Source organism: Colobus angolensis, unplaced genomic scaffold (genome assembly GCF_000951035.1).
Source record: "Colobus angolensis palliatus isolate OR3802 unplaced genomic scaffold, Cang.pa_1.0 Scaffold178, whole genome shotgun sequence".
Taxonomy (NCBI): Eukaryota; Metazoa; Chordata; class Mammalia; order Primates; family Cercopithecidae; genus Colobus; species Colobus angolensis.
In genome coordinates, this window is record NW_012114910.1 from 4,810,031 (window position 1) to 4,836,519 (window position 26,489).

General features: G+C 51.0%; 1 protein-coding gene across 2 annotated transcripts in view; it reads right to left on the minus strand.

The window, feature by feature from the left end:
- Positions 1 to 2,909: 2,909 nt before the first annotated feature.
- ADGRG5 (adhesion G protein-coupled receptor G5) overlaps positions 2,910 to 26,489 on the minus strand; it is a 37,203-nt gene continuing 13,623 nt past the window's right edge. Inside the window, exons 2-12 of one of the 2 annotated variants that reach the window (XM_011938829.1) lie at positions 18,836 to 18,937; positions 18,534 to 18,609; positions 17,721 to 17,877; positions 16,970 to 17,116; positions 15,813 to 15,929; positions 14,216 to 14,368; positions 13,360 to 13,481; positions 12,837 to 13,105; positions 9,820 to 9,937; positions 5,005 to 5,282; positions 2,910 to 4,650 (exon numbers count right to left, since the gene is read on the minus strand). In XM_011938829.1, the coding sequence (XP_011794219.1) occupies positions 4,550 to 4,650; positions 5,005 to 5,282; positions 9,820 to 9,937; positions 12,837 to 13,105; positions 13,360 to 13,481; positions 14,216 to 14,368; positions 15,813 to 15,929; positions 16,970 to 17,116; positions 17,721 to 17,877; positions 18,534 to 18,609; positions 18,836 to 18,899 (1,602 nt within the window). In that variant the 5' untranslated portion in view covers positions 18,900 to 18,937 and the 3' untranslated portion in view covers positions 2,910 to 4,549. The remainder of the gene's footprint in view (positions 4,651 to 5,004; positions 5,283 to 9,819; positions 9,938 to 12,836; positions 13,106 to 13,359; positions 13,482 to 14,215; positions 14,369 to 15,812; positions 15,930 to 16,969; positions 17,117 to 17,720; positions 17,878 to 18,533; positions 18,610 to 18,835; positions 18,938 to 26,489) is intronic. The other variant, XM_011938830.1, reaches the window with a different exon arrangement.

The following is a 26,489-nucleotide window of genomic DNA, read 5'->3' on the forward strand; positions in this document are numbered from 1 at the left end:
TTTTTTTTTATAGGACAGGGGTCTTGCTATGTTGCCCAGGGTGGTCTGAAACTCCTGGCCTCAAGTGATCCTCCCGCCTCAGCTTCTTGAGTCACTAGGATTAAAGGCATGAGATACCATATCCAACTTGAGATAATATTTTATTTCTTGAAGTTCCTTTTTTTTCCCCCAAATCTCTCTCTCTCTTCACTCCTGTTCATTTATATGCTCATGTTTGCGATTGCATCTTGTGTTTCTTTAAACATGTCATATATGGCTATTCTGTATTCCATCCCTGGGGTCTAAATCTGTTGCTTCCTTCTTTTCTGCTGACTCTCACTCGGTGGCTTACTTTCTTGTGATTTGGTAAGTTTTGTATTGAAGCCCATTGCCTGATCTCACTCTGGGCATCCTCCTGGCCTAACCAAGGGAAGCTTTCCTCCATATTGTTTGCTTCTCTCTTGCCAGTAGCAAGGGGCACCCCAACCCAGGACCACCTCAGTCCCCTCAGAGAGTTACATCTCAGAGGAGATTCAACTTCCCATCTTCCCCACCCCTAGCTCTTCCAAAGTTCACTATCACCAAATGGAAAAATTTGCTATAAGACTGGCTTTGGAAGCAGCCCTCCCCTCCAGGCGATAAGCCAGTTCATGCCAGCTCTCTGATCCTCTCCCACGCCCCCAGCTCCAGCGCCCCTGGGTTCATTCTCCAGCTCCTTCTGTTGAAACCCAGGCTGTTGGCCACTCTATTCCCTCACCGTCCTTAATTTTTCTTCTCAGCACTTGTTGCCACCTGTCCTGTCTGTCTCTTTGTCAAACTGTTCAATGTAAGACATTCCTTCCCCACAAGAATGTGATGACTTGTTCATTTATATATCCGCAGCAACTAGTGCAGTGCCTAGAATATAACAAGTGTTTAACAATTACGTGATGGGTGAATGAATGAGCCAATGGACACAGCACCTGTCTCCAAAATGCTCTCGGTCTGGCAGCTGAAACAGACAGGGACAGTCATAACACAGAGAAATAACATCTGTCACAGGGGAAGGGTGCGGGTGGTGAGGCTGAAAGGAGGCCCCACCCTAGATTTGCAGGTCAGGGACCACTTCCCAGTCTGGACTGAGGGAAATGAGGATGTGCAAGGCTGAGACTTGAAGGATGTGTCGCCATCACTCCACAAACGAGACGCACAGGAGAGCCTTACAGACAGAGAACGGCCCAGAGATGAGAAAGAACCTGTTCAGGGAACTGAAAGCTGTTCAGTGTGGCAGCACCGAGGAGGAGGGGGGAAGGAGTGGTAAGACACGGCTGGAGAGGGGGACACAAGCTGGACCCTGAGCCTTTCCAGTTCCAGTGGGGAGTGTGGCAATGAAGACGGGGTGCTGTGGAAGGGCTTCTGCAGGGGAGGACACGGGCAGGCTGTAGGATGGAAAACACCCTCTAGCTTCTGGATGAAGTTGGAATTGGCAGTGGGGAGGCAGAGAGGCCATGGGGCCTCTGCAGGAGATGGAGGCTAGGTCTGCACCAGGGCTGACAGCTGGGGTGGGGACACCCATGGCAGACTCCTTGGGGTTTCTGGAGGTGGCTTTGACTGGCAATAGGAACACCTCAAGCTGAGTGGGCTGTGAATGAGGGGCACTCATCCAGTGGGCCGAGGGGCTGCCCCCTCAGCACAGCCTGGGTGGATTTAGAGAGTGAAGAGTCTACACCCTGGACTCCTGAGCCAATGCTCTTCTCATTAGAGTTTCCAGGTTTAGCAAAAATCAAAATACATCAATACATAGGATACCCTGCTACATGTGAATCCAGGTAAACAACGAATAATGTCTTTAAATTTAGTATGTCTTTCTGATATTTTATCTGACAACCCTATTTTCAATAGCCCCACATACACACACATGCACACACCCCTTTCTGAAATAACAGTAACAAAACCACACACAGAAATCTCCTAATCTGTGGTCCCGTTGACATTTACATGTCATCCGTTCACCAAGTGCCTGCTCTGAGTCCCTGGCCCTGAACAGCAGCCCCCAGACTCCACCCCGACAGAGTCTGGAAGCTCCCAAGAGCTGGCCCCCGGGCCCCATCTGGGCTTTGCTGGGAGGGAGAGGAAGGGGGACACGGGGCCCTGGTTCCACACCATCTCCCTCAGTCCCTCCCCTACACCCGGGTGAGACATTTCCAGGAAGTGGTCCCTGCCCAGGGCCTGGACCCCAGCGGGGCTCAGGGCCACAAGCTTGGGGCTGCTTCCTGGAACTGCCAGTCTCATCCCGTGTCGCCGTGGCCACATCCTCCCTTGGGCAGCCCTAGGCTTGGTGAGGTCTGAGAGGCCAGGCTCTGGGCTGGGGGGCTCTATGCAAACCCAGCCACAGCAGGAGCCTGTGTCCCCGCTCCCTGGAGCTGCCCAAGAGACGAGCTAAAGGTTCCCATGATTCCTCGGGACCCTCATTAGCATGGGGACCCCCACCCCAAGGCCTGGAGAGCCTGGGCTTAACCATGGGAGCTTGGATGGGTGCTCACATCACCCAGATGGTGGTGGGGGTGGGGAGATTCTGCCCGGAGTTAGTTAGCATGGGAAAGAGGCCTTCTCTATCCACCACTGGGGCGATTTTGTAGAAGATGTGATAAATGACCATCAGGAATTTCAATAGACTGGAAGATTGGGGAACTGGGAGGTCGGGGTACATGTGGCACGGCCTGGAGGCTGCACTGTGTGGGGACTATTCCTAGAATAGCAGAAAGCCAGCAAGGTGGGAGTAGAGGCCCCTCTGGGGAAAGAAACTGAGGCATGGTGAGATGTGCCTAAGAAGGGGTTGTGCCTGCAAGGTTGAGCAGAGCTGGGCCTGGGGCTTAGACAGGCTGGCCTCTGAAACTCAGTCAACACTGTTAATAATAATAGCAAAATACTAATGATAATACCAGCAACCATTTACTGAGCACTTACTCTGTGCCAAGTCTCTTTATTTGAATTATTTTACTTAGTCTTCAAAATAGGTACCACTGGCCTCTATTTTACAAATAGGAAAACTGAGGCACAGAGAGGCTGAGTGGCTTGTCCACAGTCTCACAGCTAGCAAGTGGCAGAGCTGGCCCAAGCAGCCTGGCTCCAGAGCCTGCACCACTCACCGCCTGGTGAAGGAGTTACTTGCGTCTAGAAATGTACAGAAGAGCAGAAGATGTCCCAGGAGAACTTTTCCAGAGGAAATCCTACTCCCATTTTCTGCCTGTGACCTTCGAGGTCATCAAAACTGCCCGATGGCCTGGGGCAGGGCCCTGAGCACCTACCCCAGCCCTGCTCTAGTGCCAGCTATATCTGGGGTGCATCCCCCAAAAGTGACAGCACAACAGCACATTGGCAAAAGAGACAAATGGCCGTGTAAATGTGTCTTGCCTTTCCTCCTAGAGGAAGCGGGTCACTCAGCAGGCACAGTCCTGCAATTACGGCCCCTCCAGCTGGTGCATGGGGTCTGCAAACAGGTGTTTGAGCTATTCCAGATGCAGTCTTGGCGCCAAGGGCCTCTGAGTGTTGGCCAGCGGCGCCCCCTCGTGTTCGTCCGGTGAAACGCACTGGCTTCATGAGCGCGGTCTCCCACAGGGTCTGACAGGTCTGGGATAAGGGTGATTCTCTGCAACTATGGCCTGAGCTTTGGATTTAAAACCCACACTCTCACGCCTACCAGGGCAAATTCAATCCTGCCCAATCACCAAATAGCCAGGTCACTGGGGTCCAGCTGATTCAGCAGGAGGAGAAAGAAGTGTTTTCCTCTGCCCCTCAAGAAAACTCTGTGGGATGGGCTACTGGTCCAAACGGTCTGTAGAAGTCTTGGGAGTATGCAGGAGGAGCCTCTGGGGAGGGCTGAACCTCCCAATCTTTGGGAAGGGTGGGCTTGGACTTGGAGTCATCATAATTTAGGGAGTTAAAGGAAAAGAGGCCTCAGGCATAGGCCAGTAAAGTCTCAGACCCTGGGTAGGTCCCACCTGCCCCAAGCCAAGATGCCGTCTGGCCCTCCCCAGGAGGAAGATGACAGGGCCAAGCAGGTGCTTCCATGGCAGCTTGGATGAGATCCTGACCCTAGCAAGCAGGTGGAGGCTGTGGGAATTCCCACCCCACAGTGACACTCTTACCCCTGGTCTTATGCAATCTTTACTAAGCTCCCAGGTTAAGCTGGAACAAAGCCACTTGCCCCCATGTCACAGCTGTGGATACCTAGGGTCGGTGAGAAGTGGGAGGCCCAGGGTCATACAGACTCAGAACCAGGTCTTGAAACTCGGCCTCCTGATGCCCAGGCTGGTGCTCTGCCCACATCCCTGGCCAGCTGGGCCCAGGTACCAGGACAAAGTTTGCTGCCCCAGGTGAGGTTGGATCTGCCCTGGAGCAAAATGTCAAGGAGAGGTAGAGCAACACCTTCCCTTCAGTGCCTGGAGAGGCTGTGGAAGTGGAAAAGTCCCCTTGAGAGTCACAGTGGCCTCTGGGGTCCAGTAGCAAGCCTGCCACCCTCTAGCGGGAGCCATGGCCTCAGGCTACTGGCAGCCAGAGAGGCTGAGGGTTCCAGGCCAGGAGGCCCAGACTACGGCGTTGTCTGGGAGGAGCTGAAGGCCTCTACCTGTGCCTTGGCCTCTGCTTCTGAGCGGCATCGCTGGGAACAGAACCACAGGAAAAGGAAGAAACCTGCAAGAGAAAGGCTGGTAGGTGGGAGTGCTGCGGGGCAGCGTGGGCTTCCCCAGAGGCCAGGGTCTCCTTGGCTGCAGCAAGCTGGCCTCCCTGGGGCCCATGAGCAACTCCCAGAATCTCTTACTGTAGGAGGCCAGCAGTGGCAGAGCCTCAGAGCTGGAAGAGCAGCTGTGGCCAGACCATAGGGTACCTTCATGCAGATGTAGCCCCCACCATCTTAGCTAGTGGGGCTGTGGGCTGGATGTCAGTGCCCCACTCGCCCCCTTCACCTGAACCCCTTTGGCAGTGAACATCCCACCAGCCATACACCCCCTGCCAGGTGGCTTCCTCCAGGCCACCCTCCAGCCCTACCGTAGAGTGAGTTTAAGATGGTGAAGAGGAACAGCTGGGGCAGCAGGAAGACGCCAAAAGAAAAGAAGGCCAAGGCCCAGGTGGTTCCCAGCAGCACGGTGAGGCCCAGCACGGTGATAGTGTCACGGCAGGCCCTGGCATTCGGTGCGTCCGCCCGCACCCGCAGCCTGCGCAGGGTCCACAGCGCCCAGGCCAGCACCACCAGGTTGAAAAGGGACGTGAGGCCACCGTAGCCCATGACCAGGACACTGTGTACCACAGGGCTCCGCACCCAGCATCTGCAGGGGAAGGTGACGTGTCGGGCTCACGGTGGCTCCTAGGCCCGCGAGGAGGCCAGCGTCGCTCCCGGAAGCCCCACTCGGTCTCCTGGCTCAGGCTCGATTGTTTTTTGCCTGACTGAACACACGGTGAAGCCCCTCACCCGGTTTTCCAGCCAGGGCACCACCAGAGGACGCATCTGCCGCCTTGGTCAATGATCTGAAGCTCCCTCATGCCCACCTTTCCAGCCACAGTGGTTTCTCTCACGTCCCCGTGTCTTCACCACCCTGAAAATTCTTCCTGTCTCCTTTCCACATCTCACTCCTCTCTGCTTCCATGGCCAGCCCAAGGCTGGCGTGCCCCATCTTCTATTGGACGCTTGGCCCAGAGCCCTGTTTCCTGGAAACTCCCCCTTCCACCCTACTACATGGTTGTCGCTGCCTCATCTTCGTCTCTGCAGTGGGACACCCCTACCCAGGAGCCTCTCCCCACCTAGACGGGGCCACCATGGCCTGCGCTGGACAGTGGGCAGGCTGCCCACCCGTGGCTTGTGGACAAGGGCCCTCCAGTGTCAACCTGAGAGCACACAGAGCAGCAGGAGAGCTCACTGAGGGCTGAGCACAGAGCCATGGAGAACTGACCAAAGCCAGCCCTGATCCTGGGACCTCCCGGAGGCCTCCACCCTCTACCTCCCCAAGACGCCTTCAAGACAGATGCCACCTTTTAGTCAGACACAATGTCATGCTGAGGCAGGAAAATAGGGTTCAGAGACAGGGAACGTAAGGACTTCCTAGAACTAAATCAAATGGAGGCCAGGCGCAGTGGCTCACGCCTGTAATCCCAGCACTTTGGGAGGCCAAGGTGGGCTGATCACTTGAGGTCAGGAGTTGGAGACCATCCTAACCAACATGGTGAAACCCCGTCTGTATTAAAAATACAAAAATTAGCCGGGCGTGGTGACGGGTGCCTATAATTCCAGCTACTAGGGCGGCTGAGGCAGGAGAATCACTTGAACCTGAGAGGCAGAGGTTGCAGTGAGCCGAGATCACACCATAGCACTCTAGCCTGGGTGACAGAGCCAGATTCCATCTCAAAATAAATAAAAATAAATCAAATGGAAACACTTCAGCTATGACAGGAAATATCCTCTCCATTTACATAGGGCATATGTCAAATGACTTTGTAACTTTACTTCATCCTCCTCATTGACAGAGGGCGTACACCAAGTAACCAGTGGAAACCTCTAGAGGGTATTTAAACCTCCACAAATTCTGTGACACGACTCTTGAGGCCCTATGCTCTGGCCCACTCCCGCACATACTTTCATTTTCAATCAATCTCCGCTTTTGTTGCTTAATTCATTCCTCACTCTGTACACTTTGTCCTTTTTTTTTTTTTTTGAGAGGGAGTCTCTGTTGCCAGGCTGGAGTGCAGTGGCATGATCCTGGCTCACTGCAACCTCTGCCTCCAGGGTTCAAGCAATTCTCCTCTCTCAGCCTCCTGAGTAGCTGGGAATACAGGCACCTGACATCACGCCCGGCTAATTTTTATGCATTTTTAGTAAAGATGGGGTTTCACTATGTTGTCCAGGCTGACCTCGAACTCCTGACCTCAGCTGATCCACCTGCCTCGGCCTTCCAAAGTGCTGGGATTACAGGCAGAGCCACCATGCCTAGACTTGTCCAATTCTTTGTTCAAGATGCCAAGAACCTGGACAACCCCCACGGGTAACGATGTGCTTTATGTGAATTGTCCCCTGCAATCCCCATGACAACCCATAAGGCAAGCACATAATCATCCTCATTTTGCAGATGAGGAAACTCAGGCTCTGGCTCAGCAACACATTCCAGTTAGAGGCAAAGCTGGAACCTAAAGCCCCTGGCCCAGAGCCTGAGCCCCTAACTGTCACAATCCCCTGCTCAGGTTCGCTTCATGGCTCCTGCCCCTAGAGTCACAAGGGTCCCAGGACATTATTTTGGGAATATCCCCACAGGGGCAGCTCTGCCACAGTCCATTCAGCCAGCGTCCCGTCAGCAGACATCTGAATGATGTTCAAGGGTTGTATTTGTTTTGTTTTGTTTTTTGAGATGGAGTCTCACTCTCTCTCCAGGCTGGAGTGCAGTTGCGCAATCTCAGCTCACTGCAACCTCCACCTCCCAGGTTCAAGCGATTCTCCTGACTCAGCCTCCCGAGTAGCTGGGATTACAGGTGCACACCACCAGGCCTGGCTAACTTTTGTATTTTTAGTAGAGATGAGATTTCTCCATGTTGGCCAGGATGTGTTTTGTTTGTTGGTTGGTTGGTTTGTTTTAAGTTGGAGTCTTGCTGTTGCCCAGGCTGGAGTGCAGTGACGCGATCTCAGCTCACTGCAAGCTCCACCTCCCGGGTTCATGCCATTCTCTTGCCTCAGCCTCCCAAGTAGCTGGGACTACAAGCGCCCGCCACCATGCCCAGCAAATTTTTTGTATTTTTAGTAGAGACGGGGTTTCACTGTGTTAGCCAGGATGGTCTCGATCTCCTGACCTCATGATCTGCCCGCCTCGGCCTCCCAAAGTGCTGGGATTACAGGCGTGAGCCACCGTGCCCGGCCTGTTTTTGGTTTTTAACTGATGTTTGGGTTTAGGAATGTGTACATACATAGTAAGAGATGTTTTAAATTGAAGAGGAAAAAAGTCACAAACCCCAAGGTAATTGTTTCCTGAGAGGAGAGGGGAGAGTGAGGGAGACCCAGGGAGAAGCTGGCTCGTAGGTGGGTGTTCTCTAACATCAGTGCATTAGTGGGTCCTGTGGATGTGTCACTAAAGCTCCTTTGTCCTCATCACATTATTATATAAGAAAATAGGCTTGGCACAGTGGCTCACACCTGTAATCCCAGCACTTTGGGAGGCCAATGCAGACGGATCACCTGAGGTCAGTTGAGACCAGTCTGGCCAACACGCTGAAACCCTATCGCTACTAAAAATACAAAAATTAACTGGCAGGCACCTGTAATCCCAGCTACTTGGGAGGCTGAGGCAGGAGAATCGCTTGAACCCAGGAGGCAGAGGTTGAAGTGAGCTGAGATCGCGCCATTGCACTCCAGCCTGGGCAACAAGAGCGAAACTCCATCTCAAAAAAAAAAAAAAGAAAAGAAAAGAAAATACGTCTTCAAAGAGTATGTAAACTGAGGCCAGAGATTCTATTTCTTCACCTGTAGGATGGGGATGATTATGCACTTGCCTTATGGGTTGTCATGGAGATTGCAGAGAACAATTCATGTAAATTGAAGTCACATGTCCTCTGATACACCCAAGCCTCACTGTGAGGGATCAGGCCCACCTATGTATCACACAGTCCCCCGGCCTTGCTTCAGGGGCTGGGGGCCAGGCTCTGGACCAGCCTGCCAGAGACCATGTCCCAGCTCTGCCCCTGACTGGCTGGGGCTCCTCAGGTAGAGTTCTTAAGCTGCCTGTTTCTTAGGGGCCCTAACTGTAAAATAGGGCTGGCAACAGGGCCCAGCCCTTGCCCTTGTGAAAATGAAACCGGCTGATACCCAAGGCCTGCCACAGAATCAGCCCCCAGCTATCCTGAGCCTTCATCAGCCAAGAAGGCAAAAGAAGGTTCCACAGCCAACTGCAAGTGAGTAACGGGCCGGCAGGGGTTCCTTAGGCTAGTCTATGTCTGGCTGTTAGAAATGCTGCATAATAGGCCGGGCGTGGTGGCTCAAGCCTGTAAGCCCAGCACTTTGGGAGGCCGAGTCGGGCGGATCACGAGGTCAGGAGATCAAGACCAGCCTGGCTAACCCGGTGAAACCCCATCTCTACTAAAAAATACAAAAAACTAGCCGGGCGAGGTGGCGGGCGCCTGTAGTCCCAGCTACTCGGGAGGCTGAGGCAAGAGAATGGCGTAAACCCGGGAGACGGAGCTTGCAGTGAGCTGAGATCCGGCCACTGCACTCCAGCCTGGGCGACAGAGCGAGACTCTGTCTCAAAAAAAAAAAAAAGAAATGCTGCATAATAATAAATAGCTTAATGTCCTCGCCTGCAGGGAGGGGCTATAAAAAAAGCAGTAGCGTGTCCCCCGGCCCCCAAAGGCCCACCTCGCTGCCTCTCCTTGCCTCCCCCAAGCGCAGCCCCCACAGCATTCTTGTCCGACTAGGAGGGCTTGAAGGCCTGGCAGTGCCAAGAGCAGGTCGGAAGGAGTCGAAGCCTGGGTAGGTGCAGCAAGGTGGTCTGCAGGGGAACAGAGTCAAGTGCAGGCTGAGCCAGACCCTCAGGGCCTGGGCACTGGAGGACGGGGCAGGACAGAGGAGACGGGAGGCCCGGCTGCCCTGGCATGTTGGCGAGCAGATGTGGCTTCGTAGACTTTGTCAGCATAGAATACAAGGCTGCCTCTGCAGGAGACCTGGATCCATGGAAGGGATGTGGCGAAGCCCCCTGCAAACTCCCCTGTCAGCCCCAGCTCCCTCTCTGCCCCACAGCCAGTGCTTTGCCTACAGAATATTCCATTTGGGGTCCCAGGCCCATGTGGCCCTTCTGCCAGAGGCAGGGAGCCCACTGCAGCCCTGAGGGCACTCACATGGACATGTTCTGGAAGCCCGTGCCATTCTCCCAGCTGTTGAAGACGGGGATCGTGTGGGGTCCGTACACTGAGCTCTTGACAGAGAGGGAAAGCAGCACCAGGAGGGCTGGGACCCCTGAGGGGTGAGACAAAGGCTCAGGAGATGTGGGAGAGGGCTGGCCCTTGGTCCCTGGGGCTGCTGACACAGAATTCCACTGGGCAAGAGACAACTGGAGGAGACTGTTCTGAGCCCCCAGCTTCAGAGCAATAAGCCTGGTGGTTTGGAGGAAGCTCAGCTCTACAATGGAACAGTGGTGGAGGGAGAAGTGGTCACACTGGGATGGTGGTGGTGGGGAGCAAATGGGAGGGAGGACAGGGCAACTGCTGAGGAAATAGAAATAAGCAAGAAAGGGGCAAAGACGGTGATGAAGGTAGCAGTGATGGTACTGTTGGAGACAGAGAAGGTGGAAGAAGTGATGATGGTGATGGAGGTGGAGGAGGTGGTGACGGTGGTGAAGGAGGTAGAGGAGATGATGTTGATGATGGAAGTGGAGGAGATGGAGGTGATGATGGTGATAGTGGAGGTGGAGGAGGTGATGATGGTGATGATAGAGGTGGAGAAGATGGAGGAGGTGATGACGATGATAGAGGTGGAGGAGGTGATGATGATAGAGGTGGAGGAGATGGAGGAGGTGATGGTATGGAGGTGGAGGAGATGATGATGGTGATGATGGAGGTGGAGGAGGTGATGATGGTGCTAATAGAGGTGAAGGAGATGGAGGAGGTGATGGTGATGGCGATGGAGGTGGAGGAGGTGATGATGGTGGTGACAGAGGTGGAGGAGATGAAGCAGGTGATGGTGATGAAGGAGGTGAAGGTGCTGATGATGGTGATGATGGAGATGGAGGAAGTGATGATGGTGATGATAGAGGTGAAGGAGATGGAGGAGGTGATGATGATGGCGATGGAGGTGGAGGAGGTGATGGTGGTGACAGAGGTGGAGGAGATGAAGCAGGTGATGGTGATGAAGGAGGTGGAGGAGGTGATGGTGATGATAGAGGTGGAGGAGATGGAGGTGATGGTGATGATGGAGCTAGAGGAGGTGATGATGGTGATGATGGAGGTGGAGGAGGTGATGATGGTGATGATGGAGGTGGAAGATGAATCAGGTGATGGTGATGAAGGAGGTGGAGGTGATGGTGATGATAGAGGTGGAGGAGATGGAGGTGATGGTGATGATGGAGCCACAGGAGGTGATGATGGTGATGATGGAGGTGGAGGAGGTGATGATGGTGATGATAGAGGTGGAGGAGATGGAGGAGGTGATGGTGATGATGGAGATGGAGGAGGTGATGACGGTGATGATGGAGGTGGAGGAGGTGATGATGAACGGAGGTGGAGGAGGTGATGATGAACGGAGGTGGAGGAGGTGATGATGGCGACGGAGGTGGAGGAGGTGATGATGGTGATGGAGGTGGAGGAGGTGGTGATAGAGATGGAGGAGGTGATGATGGTGATGATGGAGGTAGAGGAGGTGACAATGGTGATGATAGAGGTGGAGGAAATGGAGGAGGTGATGATGGAGGTGGAGGAGATGGAGCAGGTGATGATGGTGATGATGGAGGTGGAGGAGATGGAGGAAGTGATGGTGATGATGGAGGTGGAAGAGGTGATGATGGTGATGATAGAAGTGGAGGAGATGGAGGAGGTGATGATGATGGCAATGGAGGTGGAGGAGGTAATGATGGTGGTGACAGAAGTGGAGGAGATGGAAGAAGTGATGTTGATAACAGGTGGAGGAGGTGATAATGGTAATGATAGAGGTGGAAGAGATGAAGGAGATGGAGGAGACGGAGGAGGTGATGGAGGTGGAGGAGGTGATGATGGAGGTGATGGAGGTGGAGGAGGTGATGATGGTGGTGATGGAGGTGGAGGAGATGGAGGAGGTGAAGATGATGGTGATGGAGGTGGAGGAAGTGATGATGGTGGTGATAGAGGTGGAGGAGATGGAGGAGGTGATGTTGATAACAGAGGAGGAGGAGGTGATAATGGTAGTGATAGAGGTGGAGGAGATGGAGGAGGTGGAGGAGATGGAGGAGGTGATGGAGGTAGAGGAGGTGATGATGGGGGTGATTGAGGTGGAGGAGGTGATGATGGAGGTGATGGAGGTGAGGTGATGATGGTGGTAATGGGTGGAGGAGATGGAGGAGGTGATGGTGAAGACGGAGGTGGAAGAGGTGATGATGGTGGTGATGGAGGTGGAGGAGATGGAGGAGGTGATGGAGGTGTAGGAGGTGATGATGGAGGTGATAGAGGTGGAGGAGGTGATGATGGATGTGAAGGAGGTGGTGATGGAGGTGGAGAAGGTAATGATGGATGTGATAGAGGTGGAGGAGGTGGTGATGGAGGTAATGGAAGTGGAGGTGGTGGTGATGGAGGTGGAGGAGGTGATGGTGATGATGGAGCTGGAGGAAGTGATAATGATGGTGATGGAGGTGGAGGAGGTGATGGTGATGATGGAGGTGGAGGTGATGATGGAGGTGATGGAGGTGGAGGAGGTGGTGATGGAGGTGTAGGAGATGATGGTGGTGGTGGAGGTGGTGGTAGAGGTGGAGGAGGTGATGATGATGGTGATGAAGGTGGAGGAGGCGGTGATGGAGGTGGAGGAGGTGATGGTGATAACGGAAGTGGAGGAAATGATGATGGTAGTGATGGAGGTGGAGGAGGTGATGGTGATAACGGAGGTGGAGGAGGTGATAATAGTGGTGAAGGAGGTGGAGGAGGTGGTGATGTAGGTGGAGGAGGTGATGATGGTGGTGAAGGAGGTGGAAGAGGTGACGATGGTGATGATGGAGGTGGAAGAGGTGATAAAATTAGTAATGTAGAAAGTAGAGGCAGGTGTAGACAGAGATCACAGCTAGTGGTCATGTAATGGCCACTACGATGATGAGGAGGAGGGGAAAGAAAGGACTAAAGGGGGTCAATACCCTGCCCGCCTGGAGGTCTGAGAAGGAGAGGAGAGATGCTGTGCTTACCCCAGCCTAGCACACCAAGCTTGAGCACATATCTGCGGATGTAGATGTTGTAGACGCGCCCGAGGAGGAGGTAGAGGTTGAAGCCCTCGATGGCCATCCAAGTGAGGCAGCTGAGCAGCGCGTAGTGCAGGGCAGCAGCCAGAGCCGTGCACGCTGACCGGGGCACAGGAGACATGGCAAATGCGGGGCTCAGCAGGAAGGCGATGTTCAGGAGCAGCACGGAGGCGTGCAGGTTCATGTGGATGCGTGTTAAGGAGTCACTCTGCTTCCTGCAGGTGAAAGCATGGCCCTCCATGGCCCAGGGACATCACCCAGGCAGCACTACCCACTGGTGCATGCTGACCGGGAAAATGAGGTGAAGAAGGGGCAGGGATCCCACAGCAGTCGCACCACAAGGCTGGTCTCCCACCTCCTGGCCCCCACCCTCTGGAGAACACACCCAGTTCTAGTTGACTAAATGGGACACAAGGAAGGGTGATGTGCCACAGTTGGGGGCAGGCCCAGCACTATGGCAGCGGAATACCTGGAATGGAAGTGCAACAGGACCGTGATCAGCGAGGCCACGATGGAGATGCTGCAGCCCACGAGGGAGATGTATGTAAGAGGTGCCAGCAACTCTGCAGGGACCAGGGCCGGGGAGAGTTGCTGCAGGAGGGAAAAGGGGCTGGAGGCCAGAAGCATAGTATTGCCCTCCCTCCCAGCCTCAGTCAGAGAGACCTCCTGAGGCCCCCTCTCCAAGTCGCCTTCCCCATAAGCCTAGCCATGGACCTGGCCTGAACGAGGCCATGGCAGATACAGTGAATTTTGCCCCCACGACAGTTCCCATCTCCCTCTTCTGCTATGAGTGCCTCCCTTCCCCTACTCCCTATGCACCTGGGGGGTTCCACCACTTTGCCCTCTCTGTGCAGAAAGGTGCACCAGGCCTGGTCAAGTAGGGCCCTCCCTCCTCCTGCCTATAGTGATTGGTTCAGGGATGAGCACATGGCTGGCAGAACTGGGTAAAAGATTTTATTCTACTGGTCTGAAAGCTTGCAGGGCATGAGCCTGGAACTACTGCCAGCTATATTATTATCTCATATTAGGAGTTCCTATTTGAGGGCTAAGCCAGCACAGAGCAAGCACAGTTGAGTGACAGAGATAGAGTGCTATCTTAGTGATCTTAGTGATCAGCCCCTGGATCAAGCCATGCCTGAAGCTTAACCCAGCCTTTTCAGAAACATGAGTCCATAAATTTTCTTTCTTTTTTCCTTTTTTTTTTTTTTTTGCTTAAGCCCATTTAAGTTGGATTTTCTGCCCCTTGCACCAGCTTTTGCCTTGCTCCTCTGCCACAGACACAGGGCCCTCTACAGCTCTGGGCCCCACTCAGGATGCATACATACCATGAGAACAGCAAAGTAGGTGAGGTGGTTGCAGCGGCAGAGCACCTGAGAGTGGGAGGGCTGCTCTGTACGACAGCCCTCAGGGCTCCAGCCACCCCAGGGCTGTTTCCTGGCTCCCTCCTTCCAGAAGACACAGCTCAGGGTGTAGCCTTCCTGGGTGGAGATGCTGGAGTCAGTCATAGGGTGCAAAGGAAAGGCTGCAGATCAGTGTCTGGGAGTCCTGGAGGCCAACGGTGACTCAACTGTACATTCGCCAACATTTTACCAGGCACTGGCTGGCCTTTGGCCTCAGACAGTCTGAGATTCCAGTCCCATCTCCACTGTGGGCTCCCAGAGTGACCTGGGCAAGATGCCAAGTTGCTCTGTGCCTCAGTTTAGTCATCTACAGAATAGGATCATTCATACCCATATTACAAGAATGGTGGAAAAACAAAGGGCAACATGGAATCTTGAGTGTCCAGCTCTGGCCTTTTATACAGTAGGCACTCCATAACCAGCTGATCCCTTCCCCTCATCCCTGTGGGGAAGAGCAATGTGCTCAGACCCATGCCTGGTCGGGGCAGACGCATCCACAGACAACCCTAACGCCAAGTCCTGTGGGTGGAGAGGTGGAGGAAATGACACGGGCTATCACGGAAAACCATGGAGGGTGGCAGAGCTGACCCAAAGGGAGAAGGCGAGGTGGGGGCCCTGAGGCCTTAGAGGACGTGTTGGATTTCAACACGAGTAGGGCAAGGGCATTCCAGGTGGAGGGAACCACAGTGGCAAAAGCCCAGAGATGAAAGGAAAGGATGATGGTGAAATTTAGAGTGCAGGGCAGTCCTGGTGAGGCTGAAGGGAAGATGGAGCAGAAAGCAGAGGCTCCGGGCTTTTCAGGAATGGCAGGAACCAGAAAAGGAGGCACTGAGGCTTGTGAGCCACCCCACTCTGCCCCCACCCCCAATGAGCAGCCCTTTCTTTGTTCCAGGATCAGCATCTGCACTTCCCCTAGGAGCTCACTCTTTCACCCCAGTCCCTGGGCCATGTGACCCAGGCCTGGCCAATCCACACCTTCCATCCCCCTGGACACAGTGACAGGTACAGGGATGTACACATGACCCAGTGAACCTTTAAGATCCTGAGACCCTGATCTGCACTGGGGCAGGTTGGGAGTGGGGAGTGGGGGGAAGAGCCTGATGGGAAGAAGGAAAGGAAGTCTGGCTCTTCAGCATCCATCATGCCACAGAATGGACAGCCAAGGCAGGAGACCATTGCTGAGATGGAGAGAGACTGAGCCACGAGGGCATCAGATCTGTCCCTGGATCCAGCTGTGCCTGAAGCTGGTGGACCACCCCTAGACATTTCATTGATGTGTGCCAATCAGTTCCCTCTGTGCTCAAGCTGGCTTCAGGTGGTCTTTTCTCACTTGCAACTGAAAGAATTCTGACAAATGCATGAGTAAAAACTTCTCTCTCTCTTATTTCTTGAGCAGGAATTTTCAAAGTGTGATGGATTTCCAAGATGGTTCCACAGGTTTGGGTCTGGGCAAACCAATGTTCAACAGGAGAGTCACAGAGGGGCAGGGGTGCAGTGGAAATGGGGGCGCTCCCAGCAGTACCAGGCTTTGGTTGTGCCAGAAGCTGATGTTCACCGGATCCCTGAGGTTGTTCACGTGCCCATGACTCAGCTGGGCCCCCAGGACGTAGTTATTGAGCAGAGATGAGTTGTTTTCATCCTGGAAGGGCAGCAGGAGAAGGGTTGAGTGGAGGGGAAATGGGGAGGCCCCGGGTAAGGTCTGAGCCCCGCTTCCCTGGATGAGAACAAGCAGCAAGAGTTTCACGTGTGCAGCATGAAAGCCTTCCCAGCCTCCCAGCCTCCCAGCCTTTGCATGTGCTGTTCCTGCCCTGTGGAAAGCTGTCCTCTTACCAACCCCTGCTTCACCTCCCATTTGTTTAATTCATTCCAGCCCCACACCCTCCACCTCACCACTATCCTCACACACTTTCAAAGCCAAGGTTGAACGGCACCTTCCCCAGAAGCTCCCCTGGACTGCCTACTGGGAAGAGTCCTGACCCCACCCTGACTCATCCATCGCTCTGGATCTTTATGGCTATAATCGACCTTGTGCTGACATTAAATCTCTAAGGTTGGGCCGGGCACAGTGGCTCATGCCTATAATCCTAGTGTTTTGGGAGGCTGAGGCAGGTAGATCACTTGAGGCCAGGAGTTCAGGATCAGCCTCGCCAACATGGTTAAACCCGGTCTCTACTAAAAATACAAAAATTAGCTGGGCATCGTGGTGCACGCCTGTAATCCCAGGAAGGCTGAGGCAGGGGAATCGCTTGAACCCAGGAGGTGGAGGTTGCAGTGAGCCGAGATCATGCCACTGCACTCCAGCCTGGGCAACAGAGCGAGACTCTGACAAAAAAAAAAAAAAAAAAAAAAAAAACTCTAAGGTCTTAGTCTAAGCATGAAGACAGAGAGTTCTCTGAGCGCAGGGAACAAGTGTCTTCTTGTCTGTCTCCGGCCTAGCCACAGGCACATAGTAGGTTTCTTAGGTCTCATTTGCAGATGTAATTGTGCCTTCCTACCATTCTGCTAAAGCTGGCAGGGAAACTGAGGCCCAGAGAGGGACAATGGCTGGCTTGGATTGCACAGCTGGCTGGTTGGTCTCACTCAGTGCTGGTCACCCAGAGGCCAGGCAGTGCTGGGCACCTGCAGTGGATCCCAAGAAGGGGCCGGCACCCACCCTCCTTGGCCCACCATCACACTGACCTTGAAAAAGTGGGCATTGGAGAAGTAGATACAGATGAGCCGCAGCTCCCTGGGCCGGGTCTTACAGGCGTCCCGGGTCAGCTCGGCAGGGAACTGCATGGCATGCTGACCCCAGGCATATTGACCCCGGGCATGCTGACCCCGGGCCTGCAGAGGGTCACAGACAAGCTGAGTCTGGCAACCAGGACCTGTAGACCTGACCCCAGCACCTTCACTGCCTCCCACTCCCCATGAAACTTTCCTTGGGGTTTCCACCCACAGAATCTTCTCCCCCCAGGCTGCATCTCCTCCCAAACTTCCCGAGATCCCAGGCCTTCCCTCCATGCTGTTCCTGAGTTTGGGGTGTTTACCTGACCCACTGGGCCCCTGAAGATGGAGCTACCTCAGCACTCAGCCCCAGCCCAGCCCCCACCAGGGATCCAGCCAATCATCCCAGGGTCCTAAAGGGAGCCAGGGTTCCTGGCCTCTCTCACAGCTGCCTCCCCCAAGGGGCAGCCTCCAGCCAAAGCAGGAAGAAGACTCCGCCCTGGAGGGGCCATAAAGCACCACCCTTTCCACAATTCACATAACGAGTATCAGCCCCATTTTACAGAGGAGGTAACTCACTGCTAGTTAGGGCAGAGCCTGGACATGGGGGTGTGGGGAGGAGGACAGTGGAGCCTAAAGAAAGTCCAGACCTTAAACCCCTGGAGGACTTCTAGGGCGGGGGCAGCTGGCCATGCCCCCACCACTACCACCTGCAGCCTCTGACCTGGGGCACCCGCTTCAGAGTGGCACTGCTCAGTGAGAGGCCAGAGAAGTCGCAGCTCAGCTTGAAGGCCAGAGACTGGATGGTGGGTGTCTGCAAAGTCAGGTTGTAGCCCGGGAAGCTGGTGTTCAGTAGCATCTGCTCCAGCTGGTGAAGTTGACTGCAGCCCGGAGAGACAGCCAGGGAGGCCAGAGCCCAGAGTGGGGTAAGGGTGAGAGGGGGCTCTAGACAGCCTGGGAGGGCAGGGCCTCCCCACCCACACCCCTGTCACTCCCACCTCCAGATCACTGCATACAGTGTCCTTGGCACACTGTTACCTCCCTACCCCATCTATCCCCTCCTCTTGATTAACTCCTGTTCAGGTCCCAGTTTGTTGTCACCTTCTCCAGGAAGCCTTCCCTGACTGCTCCCTCACAGCTTCCCAGTAGCCGCTCTTATCCCTGACCAGTCTTCAGCATTGTCTGCTCACCCAGAGCTGCTCAGTCTTTGGGTCACAGACCCTGGAGAACCCAGCCAGAATTTTAGAGTTCCTTCCCAGGAAAATGCATGGAGACCCACAGTTCCGCACTTAGTTTCATGACATCCATGATTAAGGGCCCCCATTCCTCAATGATAAACTTCATGAAGGCAGTGACACGCCCACCCTGCATCCACAGAGCCTAGGGTGAGGCATGCAGTAGGCACTCAAAAAAAGTGCTGAAAAAATGCACAGTTAAGAGTCTATACTAGGCCAACTCTGACCCACTGATTCAAGGTGCAGGCTTGAGGTAGGAGACACAGCTGACTCTAAACAGGAGAGGGACACGTCCAACTCACCGAAAGGCAAAAGACGGGCTCCGGGCTCTGGACACCTGCATATTCTCCATGTACCTCAGGAGTTCTTTCCATGTCTCTGTGGGGACACACCTCCCCCTCAGCTTGTGTCTCAGCTACCCTTTTGCCCCACAACCTCTGGGCTTTCCATCCCAGCCTGAGAGTCTAGTTCACAAGCAGCTCCTGCTGCCCCCAGGAAGCCTAAGTGGCCCCTTTCAATCTCCCAGGGTTTGATGCCTGCCCCTTTTGCATCACAGTCCCAGGACTGGGCTAGGGCTGCCCCCAGTTCAGCAGAGCTCCCTTACCTGCTGTTGCATTCTGCAAAGTCAGAAGGCACAGGCACAGGAAAAGGGTACCACAGTGATCCATGCCCTGTGCCGAGTCTCCTCCAAGAACTGGCTCTGGCCCTGGAAAAGGTACGTACCATCATCATGATGATAAAAGAACAGCCTCTAACTTCTAGGTGTCTGGCATGTCCCAATAGTAGGACATGCAGCATCTTATTTGACCCTCACCACTCTTGCATTTCACAGATGAGGAAGCTGAGGATGAAGGGCAAAGGGTCTTGCTTTACTTAAACCTGCCTAAAGCCAGGTCTCTAAGACTCCAGAATCCTTGACCACCAAGTAATGGTTGCTATTAGCAGCTCTGCCTGATACACTCCCCCTCCCAAAAAGCAGTCTATCTGGGGGCTTCCCCAGGACCCCAGCTTCTACCCAGACGGAAGGTGTTTGGGAGAAAGCAACATGTAAACTCCATCCAGCCCTGCTATTAACTCATCATGTGGCTTTGGGTAGGATCTGTCTCTCTCTCTGCCCTCATTTTCCGCCATTTTAAAATGAATTAATAAATTTCTGCTTCAATAGAGAAAATTTATGTGTGCCCCTGAAAGCCCCATTAACATGAGAGGGAATGAATAAAATAGGCATAAAGCCATAGAACAATGGGAAAGAAAATAGGCATGAAAAACAGTACAATGGGAAGAAAAGAGACACAAAGCCTCTCAGGAAGCTGCTGGAGGATGTGCTCCAACAAAACGAGAGTGTAAATCATGAAAGAAGACACAGGGTACAGGAAACCCTGCACCCTACCATGGGAGAGGTAAAGCTACTCCCTAGAAAACAGGCACAAAGAGAGAGCAATGGGAAAGAAAACAACTGCAGAGATGGGAGATGTCAGCTAAACTTTAGAGGCTACAAGTAGGTGGCACCTGGTAAGACGTTTAGCAGACTGAAAAAAGTTGAACCCAGTGCCTGCAGTGGGGAGAGGTGTGGTGTTGGCGGGAGACAAGAAGCCTCACAGCCTTGGAAGCACTTGAGAACTGGAGGCATCAGGAACCTCTGAAGTGGGGATGAAGGAAGAGGCTAAAAACAGGGATTGTTGGTCAGACACGGTGGCTCACGCCTGTAATCCCAGCACTTTGGGAGGCCGAGGTGGGTGGATCATGAAATCAGGAGATCGAGACCATCCTGGCTAACATGGTGAAACCCCATCCCTACTAAAAATACAAAAAATTAGCCGGGCGTGGTGGCAGGTGCCTGTAGTCCCAGCTACTCAGGAGGCTGAGGCAGGAGAATGGCGTGACCCAGGAGGCGGAGCTTGCAGTGAGCAGAGATGGTGCCACTGCACTCCAGCCTGGGCAACAGAGTGAGACTGTGTCTCAGAAAAAAAAAAAAAAAAACAGGGATTGTTGTCCAGGCATGGCAGCTCACATCTGTTATCTAAAACACTTTGGGAGGCCAAGGCAGGAGGATCGCTTGAGACCAGGAGTTCCAGACCAGCCAGGGCAACATGGCAAAACCCTGACTCTACAAAAAAAATATAAAAATTAGCTGGGTATGGTGGCCTGCGCTTGTGTCCCCAGTTACTCAGGTAGGTGAGGTGGAAGAATCACCTGAGCCCAGGAGATGGAGGCTGCAGTGAGTCAAAATCATACCACTGCACTCCAGCCTGGGCAACAAAATGAGACCTTGTCTCAAAAAAATAAAAAACAAAAATAAAAACAAGATTCGTTGGTTGTGAGTCTTTAAAGCCCAACTCAGTCCCCAGATCTCCCCTGCCACCTCAAGTATTCAGGAGTTTCCTCACCATCCTACCATCCCAATCCTGCTCCACACAAAGTTTACTCTCTGGAGAGAGGATGCACCATTATCAGAGCAGAAGGGGGGAATTAAACAATATCCCCTCCTCATACCCTCCCCTACTCAGATTCCAGAAGACTGCAGCAGCCAGGGTTATGCCCCAAGGCAGGAGAAAAGTCTCTGAAGAGCTAACCATTCCCAGAATAGTATCCTATAGCTACTTCCATTTTTGTGTTCCTCAATGTCATGGCCAAGACCTAACTTACAGTGAAATTTCACCAGTCACCAAGCTCTGCCAAGCAATTAGGTTTTTAGTGCTCCTCTCTTAAACGGTAAACCAAGGATTACTGAACATTTCAAAACACACACCCTTTCTTGAGAAGCTGCTGGAGTATGTGCTCCAACAAAATGAGAGAGTAAATCATGAAAGAAGACACAGGGTACAGGAAATCCTGTGTCCTACCATGGGAGAGGTAAAGCTACTCCCCAGCAAATGTATGAAGGGAAGGTCTGGGTTGATGCTGAACAGCAGAACTAGGGCATTTTCCACCCGGAGGGAGCAGGAGAAAAGAATACCCTGGGAGGGAGTTCTTCAAGAAAAAGTAAGGAAGAGGAAAAGGAGAGTAGATAGACGACCAAATAGGTTTGAACATCTAGAAAAACTGTTTTTGAGATGTCTTACAGAAAGTTTGTAAATGCAAAAATAAAAAGAAGCAATTAATTTCAAGAAAACCAAGTTGTACAAGAAAATGAAACGCTGCTACATGACTTGATATGGAATGTAATGCATATAGTCATAACAGAAATGTTAAACAGGAGTTTTTTTAATTGTGTAAAAACCATATTAAGATGATTTTGATTTCCACCTAGAAAGTAGACAGCCAGATGGGAGTATTGTTCCCATCATAACAATGGGAAAGCTAAATAATGTACAAAATCTTTTTTTTTAATTTTTTTTTAGCCTACTGGAGAGCTGAGGTCATAGGCCACCAAGCAAACTGGTTTCTGGAGGTAACCAGAACACATTATCTTTCATGGATGAAACACATGATCTGTTTCATGTTTGACAGAGCATGGAGGAATAGGTAGTTGCCGCAAAAGTAGATAAGGAGAAAATGACTAATACCTTAAAGAAATCTTAATGGCTGAGCATTAGCTAGAGTGGCAGTTTACTGGGAGCCCCAGACACAAGGGTAACCTGTACCCCCAGACAGTTTCTTCCTACAGTCCTCCACTGGACACTCATGAGAATGATGTGGAGTAGGACAGGGCCCAAGGGAGGCCCCCTGCTAACACAGCCATGCAAGAGGTGCCAAGGGTTGAGGGTGGAGAAGCCCATCTGTGCTCTGGGCTCTGCATGAGTGCAAGGTGGTAATTGGCTGCTGCCAAGAGATAAACACCTACACCCTGGCTTTGCTTTGATTTAAGATGCCCATCCCACAGGTCCCTGACCTGCTATAAAGCAAATGTTGACTGCCTCTGCTGGAGGAGTAGAAGACCCTCCCACCACAATGCTACAGTGACACTAAGCAAAAGCCATCAGGGCCGGGTGCCTTGGCTCATACTAGTAATCCCAATACTTTGGGTGGCCGAGGTAGGCGAATTGCTTGAGCCTAGGGGTTCGAGACTAGCCTGGGCAACATGGCAAAACTCTGTCTCTGAAAAAAAAAAAAAAAAGCCAGGTGTGATGGTGCATGCCTGTAGTTCCAGATACTCAGGAGGCTGGTGTGAGGATCACCTGAGCCTGGGAAGTTGGAGGCTGCAGTGAGCCGTGATAGCACCGCTGTACTCCATCCTGGGCAACAGAGAAAAGAAAACCGGCCGGGAACGGTGGCTCAAGCCTGTAATCCCAGCACTTTGGGAGGCCGAGACGGGCGGATCACGAGGTCAGGAGATCGAGACCATCCTGGCTAACACTGTGAAACCCCGTCTCTACTAAAAAAAAAATACAAAAAACTAGCCGGGCGAGGTGGTGGGCGCCTGTAGTCCCAGCTACTCGGGAGGCTGAGGCAGGAGAATGGCGTAAACCCGGGAGGCGGAGCTTGCAGTGAGCTGAGATCCGGCCACTCCAGCCCGGGTGACAGAGCGAGACTCCGTCTCAAAAAAAAAAAAAAAAAAGAAAACCAAAAAAAAAAAGCCACTGGACACTGGCAAGGAAGAGGCAACCCACTAGTGTCCAGGATTTTGCACTGATATAAAACAGAGGGCTGCTCCTACTACTGGGAAAAGAGCAGGAATCTCACTCCCACTCAAGATCCCCCAACCAGTAAGACAGAGTTTAGTTCCCACGGGAGTGAAGGGGAGGAAGTCAGCCTGCATTTTAGTACCTGCACTGAATAAGAGGCTAAGGTTGTCAAAAACTGGATGAGAAACAAGAACACTAAGAAAGCCCCACTCCTGGGGCTCAGGCTCAAGACTGTCTAAGGCTGAAGCTAGAGCAGGATAATCAAGAATTCACTGCCTCCACCACAAGCTTTGCACCAAGCAACAAGTAACAGCAGTCTACTGCTGGAGAAGGGACTAGAACACCAGGAGAGATTTCCTCTGTGTTGCATGCATGCAGCGCAGAGCGGGGACACTGGGGAAATTCCTGTGGGACTCAAGTCCTCATTGAACACAATGTAGGGACAGTCTACCACTGGAGAAATTTGGAGCCTGTAGTATACCAAAGGTAACTATAGCAACCACAAAACCTAAATCCAGCTGGGCACCGTGGCTCATGCCTGTAATCCCAGCACTTTGGGAGGCCAAGACAGGAGGATCATTTCAGCCCAAGAGTTCAAGATCAGCCTGGGCAACATAGTGAGACTCCATCTCTAAATAAACAGATAAATAAATAAAACTTAAACCTAAATCAACTACAGATTAGATTGACTTGAGGCCTATACCAAGGCCATGACATAAGAAATATTTCAATTTCTTTCTAGGCATAAATATCATTTACTTTACTACTGTTCCATTACACACAATGCCTGATAGTTAGTCAAAGATTTTAAGAGACACAGAACCAGATCTTAGAGATGGCCAAAATGTTGGAACTATCAGATAGAGACAAGATAGCTCTGATAAATATGTTAAAGGGTGCAGTGGAAAAGGTAGACTTCTAAGAACAGATGGGAAATTTCAGCAGAACAATGGAAACTATTAAGACTAGTCAAGCAGAAATGTTAGAAACAAACTCGGTATCAGTGACGAAGAATTCTTTTAATGAGTTTATTAGCAAAGCGGACACAGCAAAGTAAAGAATCCTTGAACTTGATGATAGTGTAATATAAATTATCCAAATTGAAATATAAAAAGTAAGAAGAGTGAAAATAAAAATTAACATATTACCCAAGAACTGTGCAAATGGTCTGTATATATGTAATTGGAATCCTAGCTAAAGGAGAGAGAACAGAGAAGAATAAATAGAAACAGAAAGAATAGAAAATTAAAATTTTTTAAATGGCCAATTTTTTCCCCAAAACTAATAAAAGACAACAAACCACAGATCCAAGAAGCTCTGCAAAACCCCATGGAATAAATGCAAAGAAAAACACATCTAGATACATCCTAGTCAAACTGCTGCAGAACCAAAGATAAAATCTTGAAGTCAGCCAGAAAAAAAGAGCCATTGTACACAGAAAATGAAAGATACAAACTACAAGAGACTTCTTATCAGAAACTATCAAAACCAGAAGATAATGCAGCCATATCTTTCAATAAAAATCTGTCATTCTAAAACTTTATGCTCAATGAAAATATCTTTCAAAAACGAAGACAAGGTTGGGTGCAGTGGCTCACGCCTGTAATCCCAGCACTTTGAGAGGCTGAAGTGGGTGCATTGCTTGAGTCCAGGGGTTCAAAACCAGCCTGGCCAACATGGTGAAAATCTGTCTCTACAAAATATACAAAACTTAGTCAGGCATGGTGGCATGCACCTGTAGTCCCAGCTATTCAAGAGGCTAAGGCTGGAGGATCACTTGAGTCCAGGAGGTCAAGATTGCAGTGAGCCATGATCATGCCATTGCACTCCAGCCTGGGTGACAGACAAAGACCCTGTATCAAAAAAAAAAAAAAATGAAGACAAAATAAGAACTTCTTCAGATGAGCAAGGAGTTAGAGAATTCATTTCCAGCAGATTGGCACTAAAATAAATATCGAAGAAAATTCTTAGGGCAGAAGAAAAATTATGCCAGTTGGAAATCTGGACTTAAACAAAGAAATGAAGAGTACTGTAATTGGCAAAAATGTGTCAAATATGAAATAAATTTCCTTGGTTTTAATGTCTGTTTAATGTAAAAAACAGTAACAATGCATTGTGGGGATCATAGCGTATGTAGAAGTAGAAGTATACCACAAAAATAGCACAACAGGCAGGAGAGCAGAAATGGAAGTATTTGGTTGTGAGGTTCTTAAACTATATTTTAAGAATTGTAATATTATTTGAAGGTAAATTGTGGAAAGTTAAATATGTGTATTTAAATCCTACAGTGCCATTACAAAAAAGGAAAAATTATAAGATATAGCTAGTAAGGCAATAGTAGAGATAAAAGAATATTATGAAAACTGCTCAATCCAAAATAAGACAGGACAAGAAGAAAAAGAAACAAAGAACAGATGGAATAAAGAGAAAACAAATAGCAAGATGGTAGATATAAACCCAATCATATAAATCATTACATTAAGTATAGTCTAAATGCTCCAAGTAAAAGGCAGAAATTGTCAGACTGGATTATAAAAGCAAAACCTAACTACATACTGTCTTCAAGAAACACGTATCAAATATAAAGACACCAATAAATTATATGCAAAATGATGGAAAAAGATATACCGATCATAAGTGTATTAGTCCAGCCTCATGCTGCTATAAAGAGCCATCAGAAACTGGGTAATTTATAAAGAAAAGAGGTTTAATTGACTCACAGTTCCACAGGCATGGCTGGGGAGACCTTAGGAAACTTAACAATCATGGCAGGAGGTGAAGGGGAAGAAAGCACATCTTCACATGGCAGCAGGGGAGACAGAGAGAGAAGGGGGAAGTGCCACACACTTTTAAACCACCAGATCTTGTGAGAACTCACTCACTATCAGGAGAACAGCAAGGGCGAAATCTGTCCCCGTGATCCAATCACCTCCCACCAGGTCCCTCCCCAACACTGAAAAATTACAGTTCAACATGAGATTTGCATGGGGACCCAGAGCCAAACCATATCAATAAGTAAGATGGAATAGATATATTAATATCTGAAAAAGTAAACTTCAGGATAAGGAATTTTACCAGGGATAAAGATTATACAATGCTAAAGACTAATTCATCAAGAAAATGTAACAATCTTTAATGTGTGTACACCTAATAACAGAGCTTTGAAAAATAAAGCAAAAATTGATAACGCTAAAGGGAGAAATTGACAAAGCAACACTTATAGTTGCAAAATACAATATTTCTGTCTGAGTAATTGGCAAAAGTAGACAAAAATTGATATAGAAGATGTATCAGTCCATTCTCACGCTGCTATGAACAAATACCCAAGACTGGGTATATAATCATGGAGGAAGGGCACCTCTTCAAAGGGTGGCAGGAGACAGAATGGTTAGCAAGGGAAAAACCAGATGCTTATAAAACCATCAGATCTCGTGAGAACTCACTCACTATCACCACAGCAGCATGGGAGAAACTGCCCGCATGATCCAATCACTTCCCATCAGGTCCCTCCTGTGACACATGGAGATTACAGGAACTACAATTCAAGATGAGATTTGGGGCCGGGCGCGGTGGTTCACACCTGTAATCCCAGCACTTTGGGAGGCTGAGACTGGTGGATCACGAGGTCAGGAGATCGAGACCATCCTGGCTAACACGGTGAAACCCCGTCTCTACTAAAAATACAAAAAATTA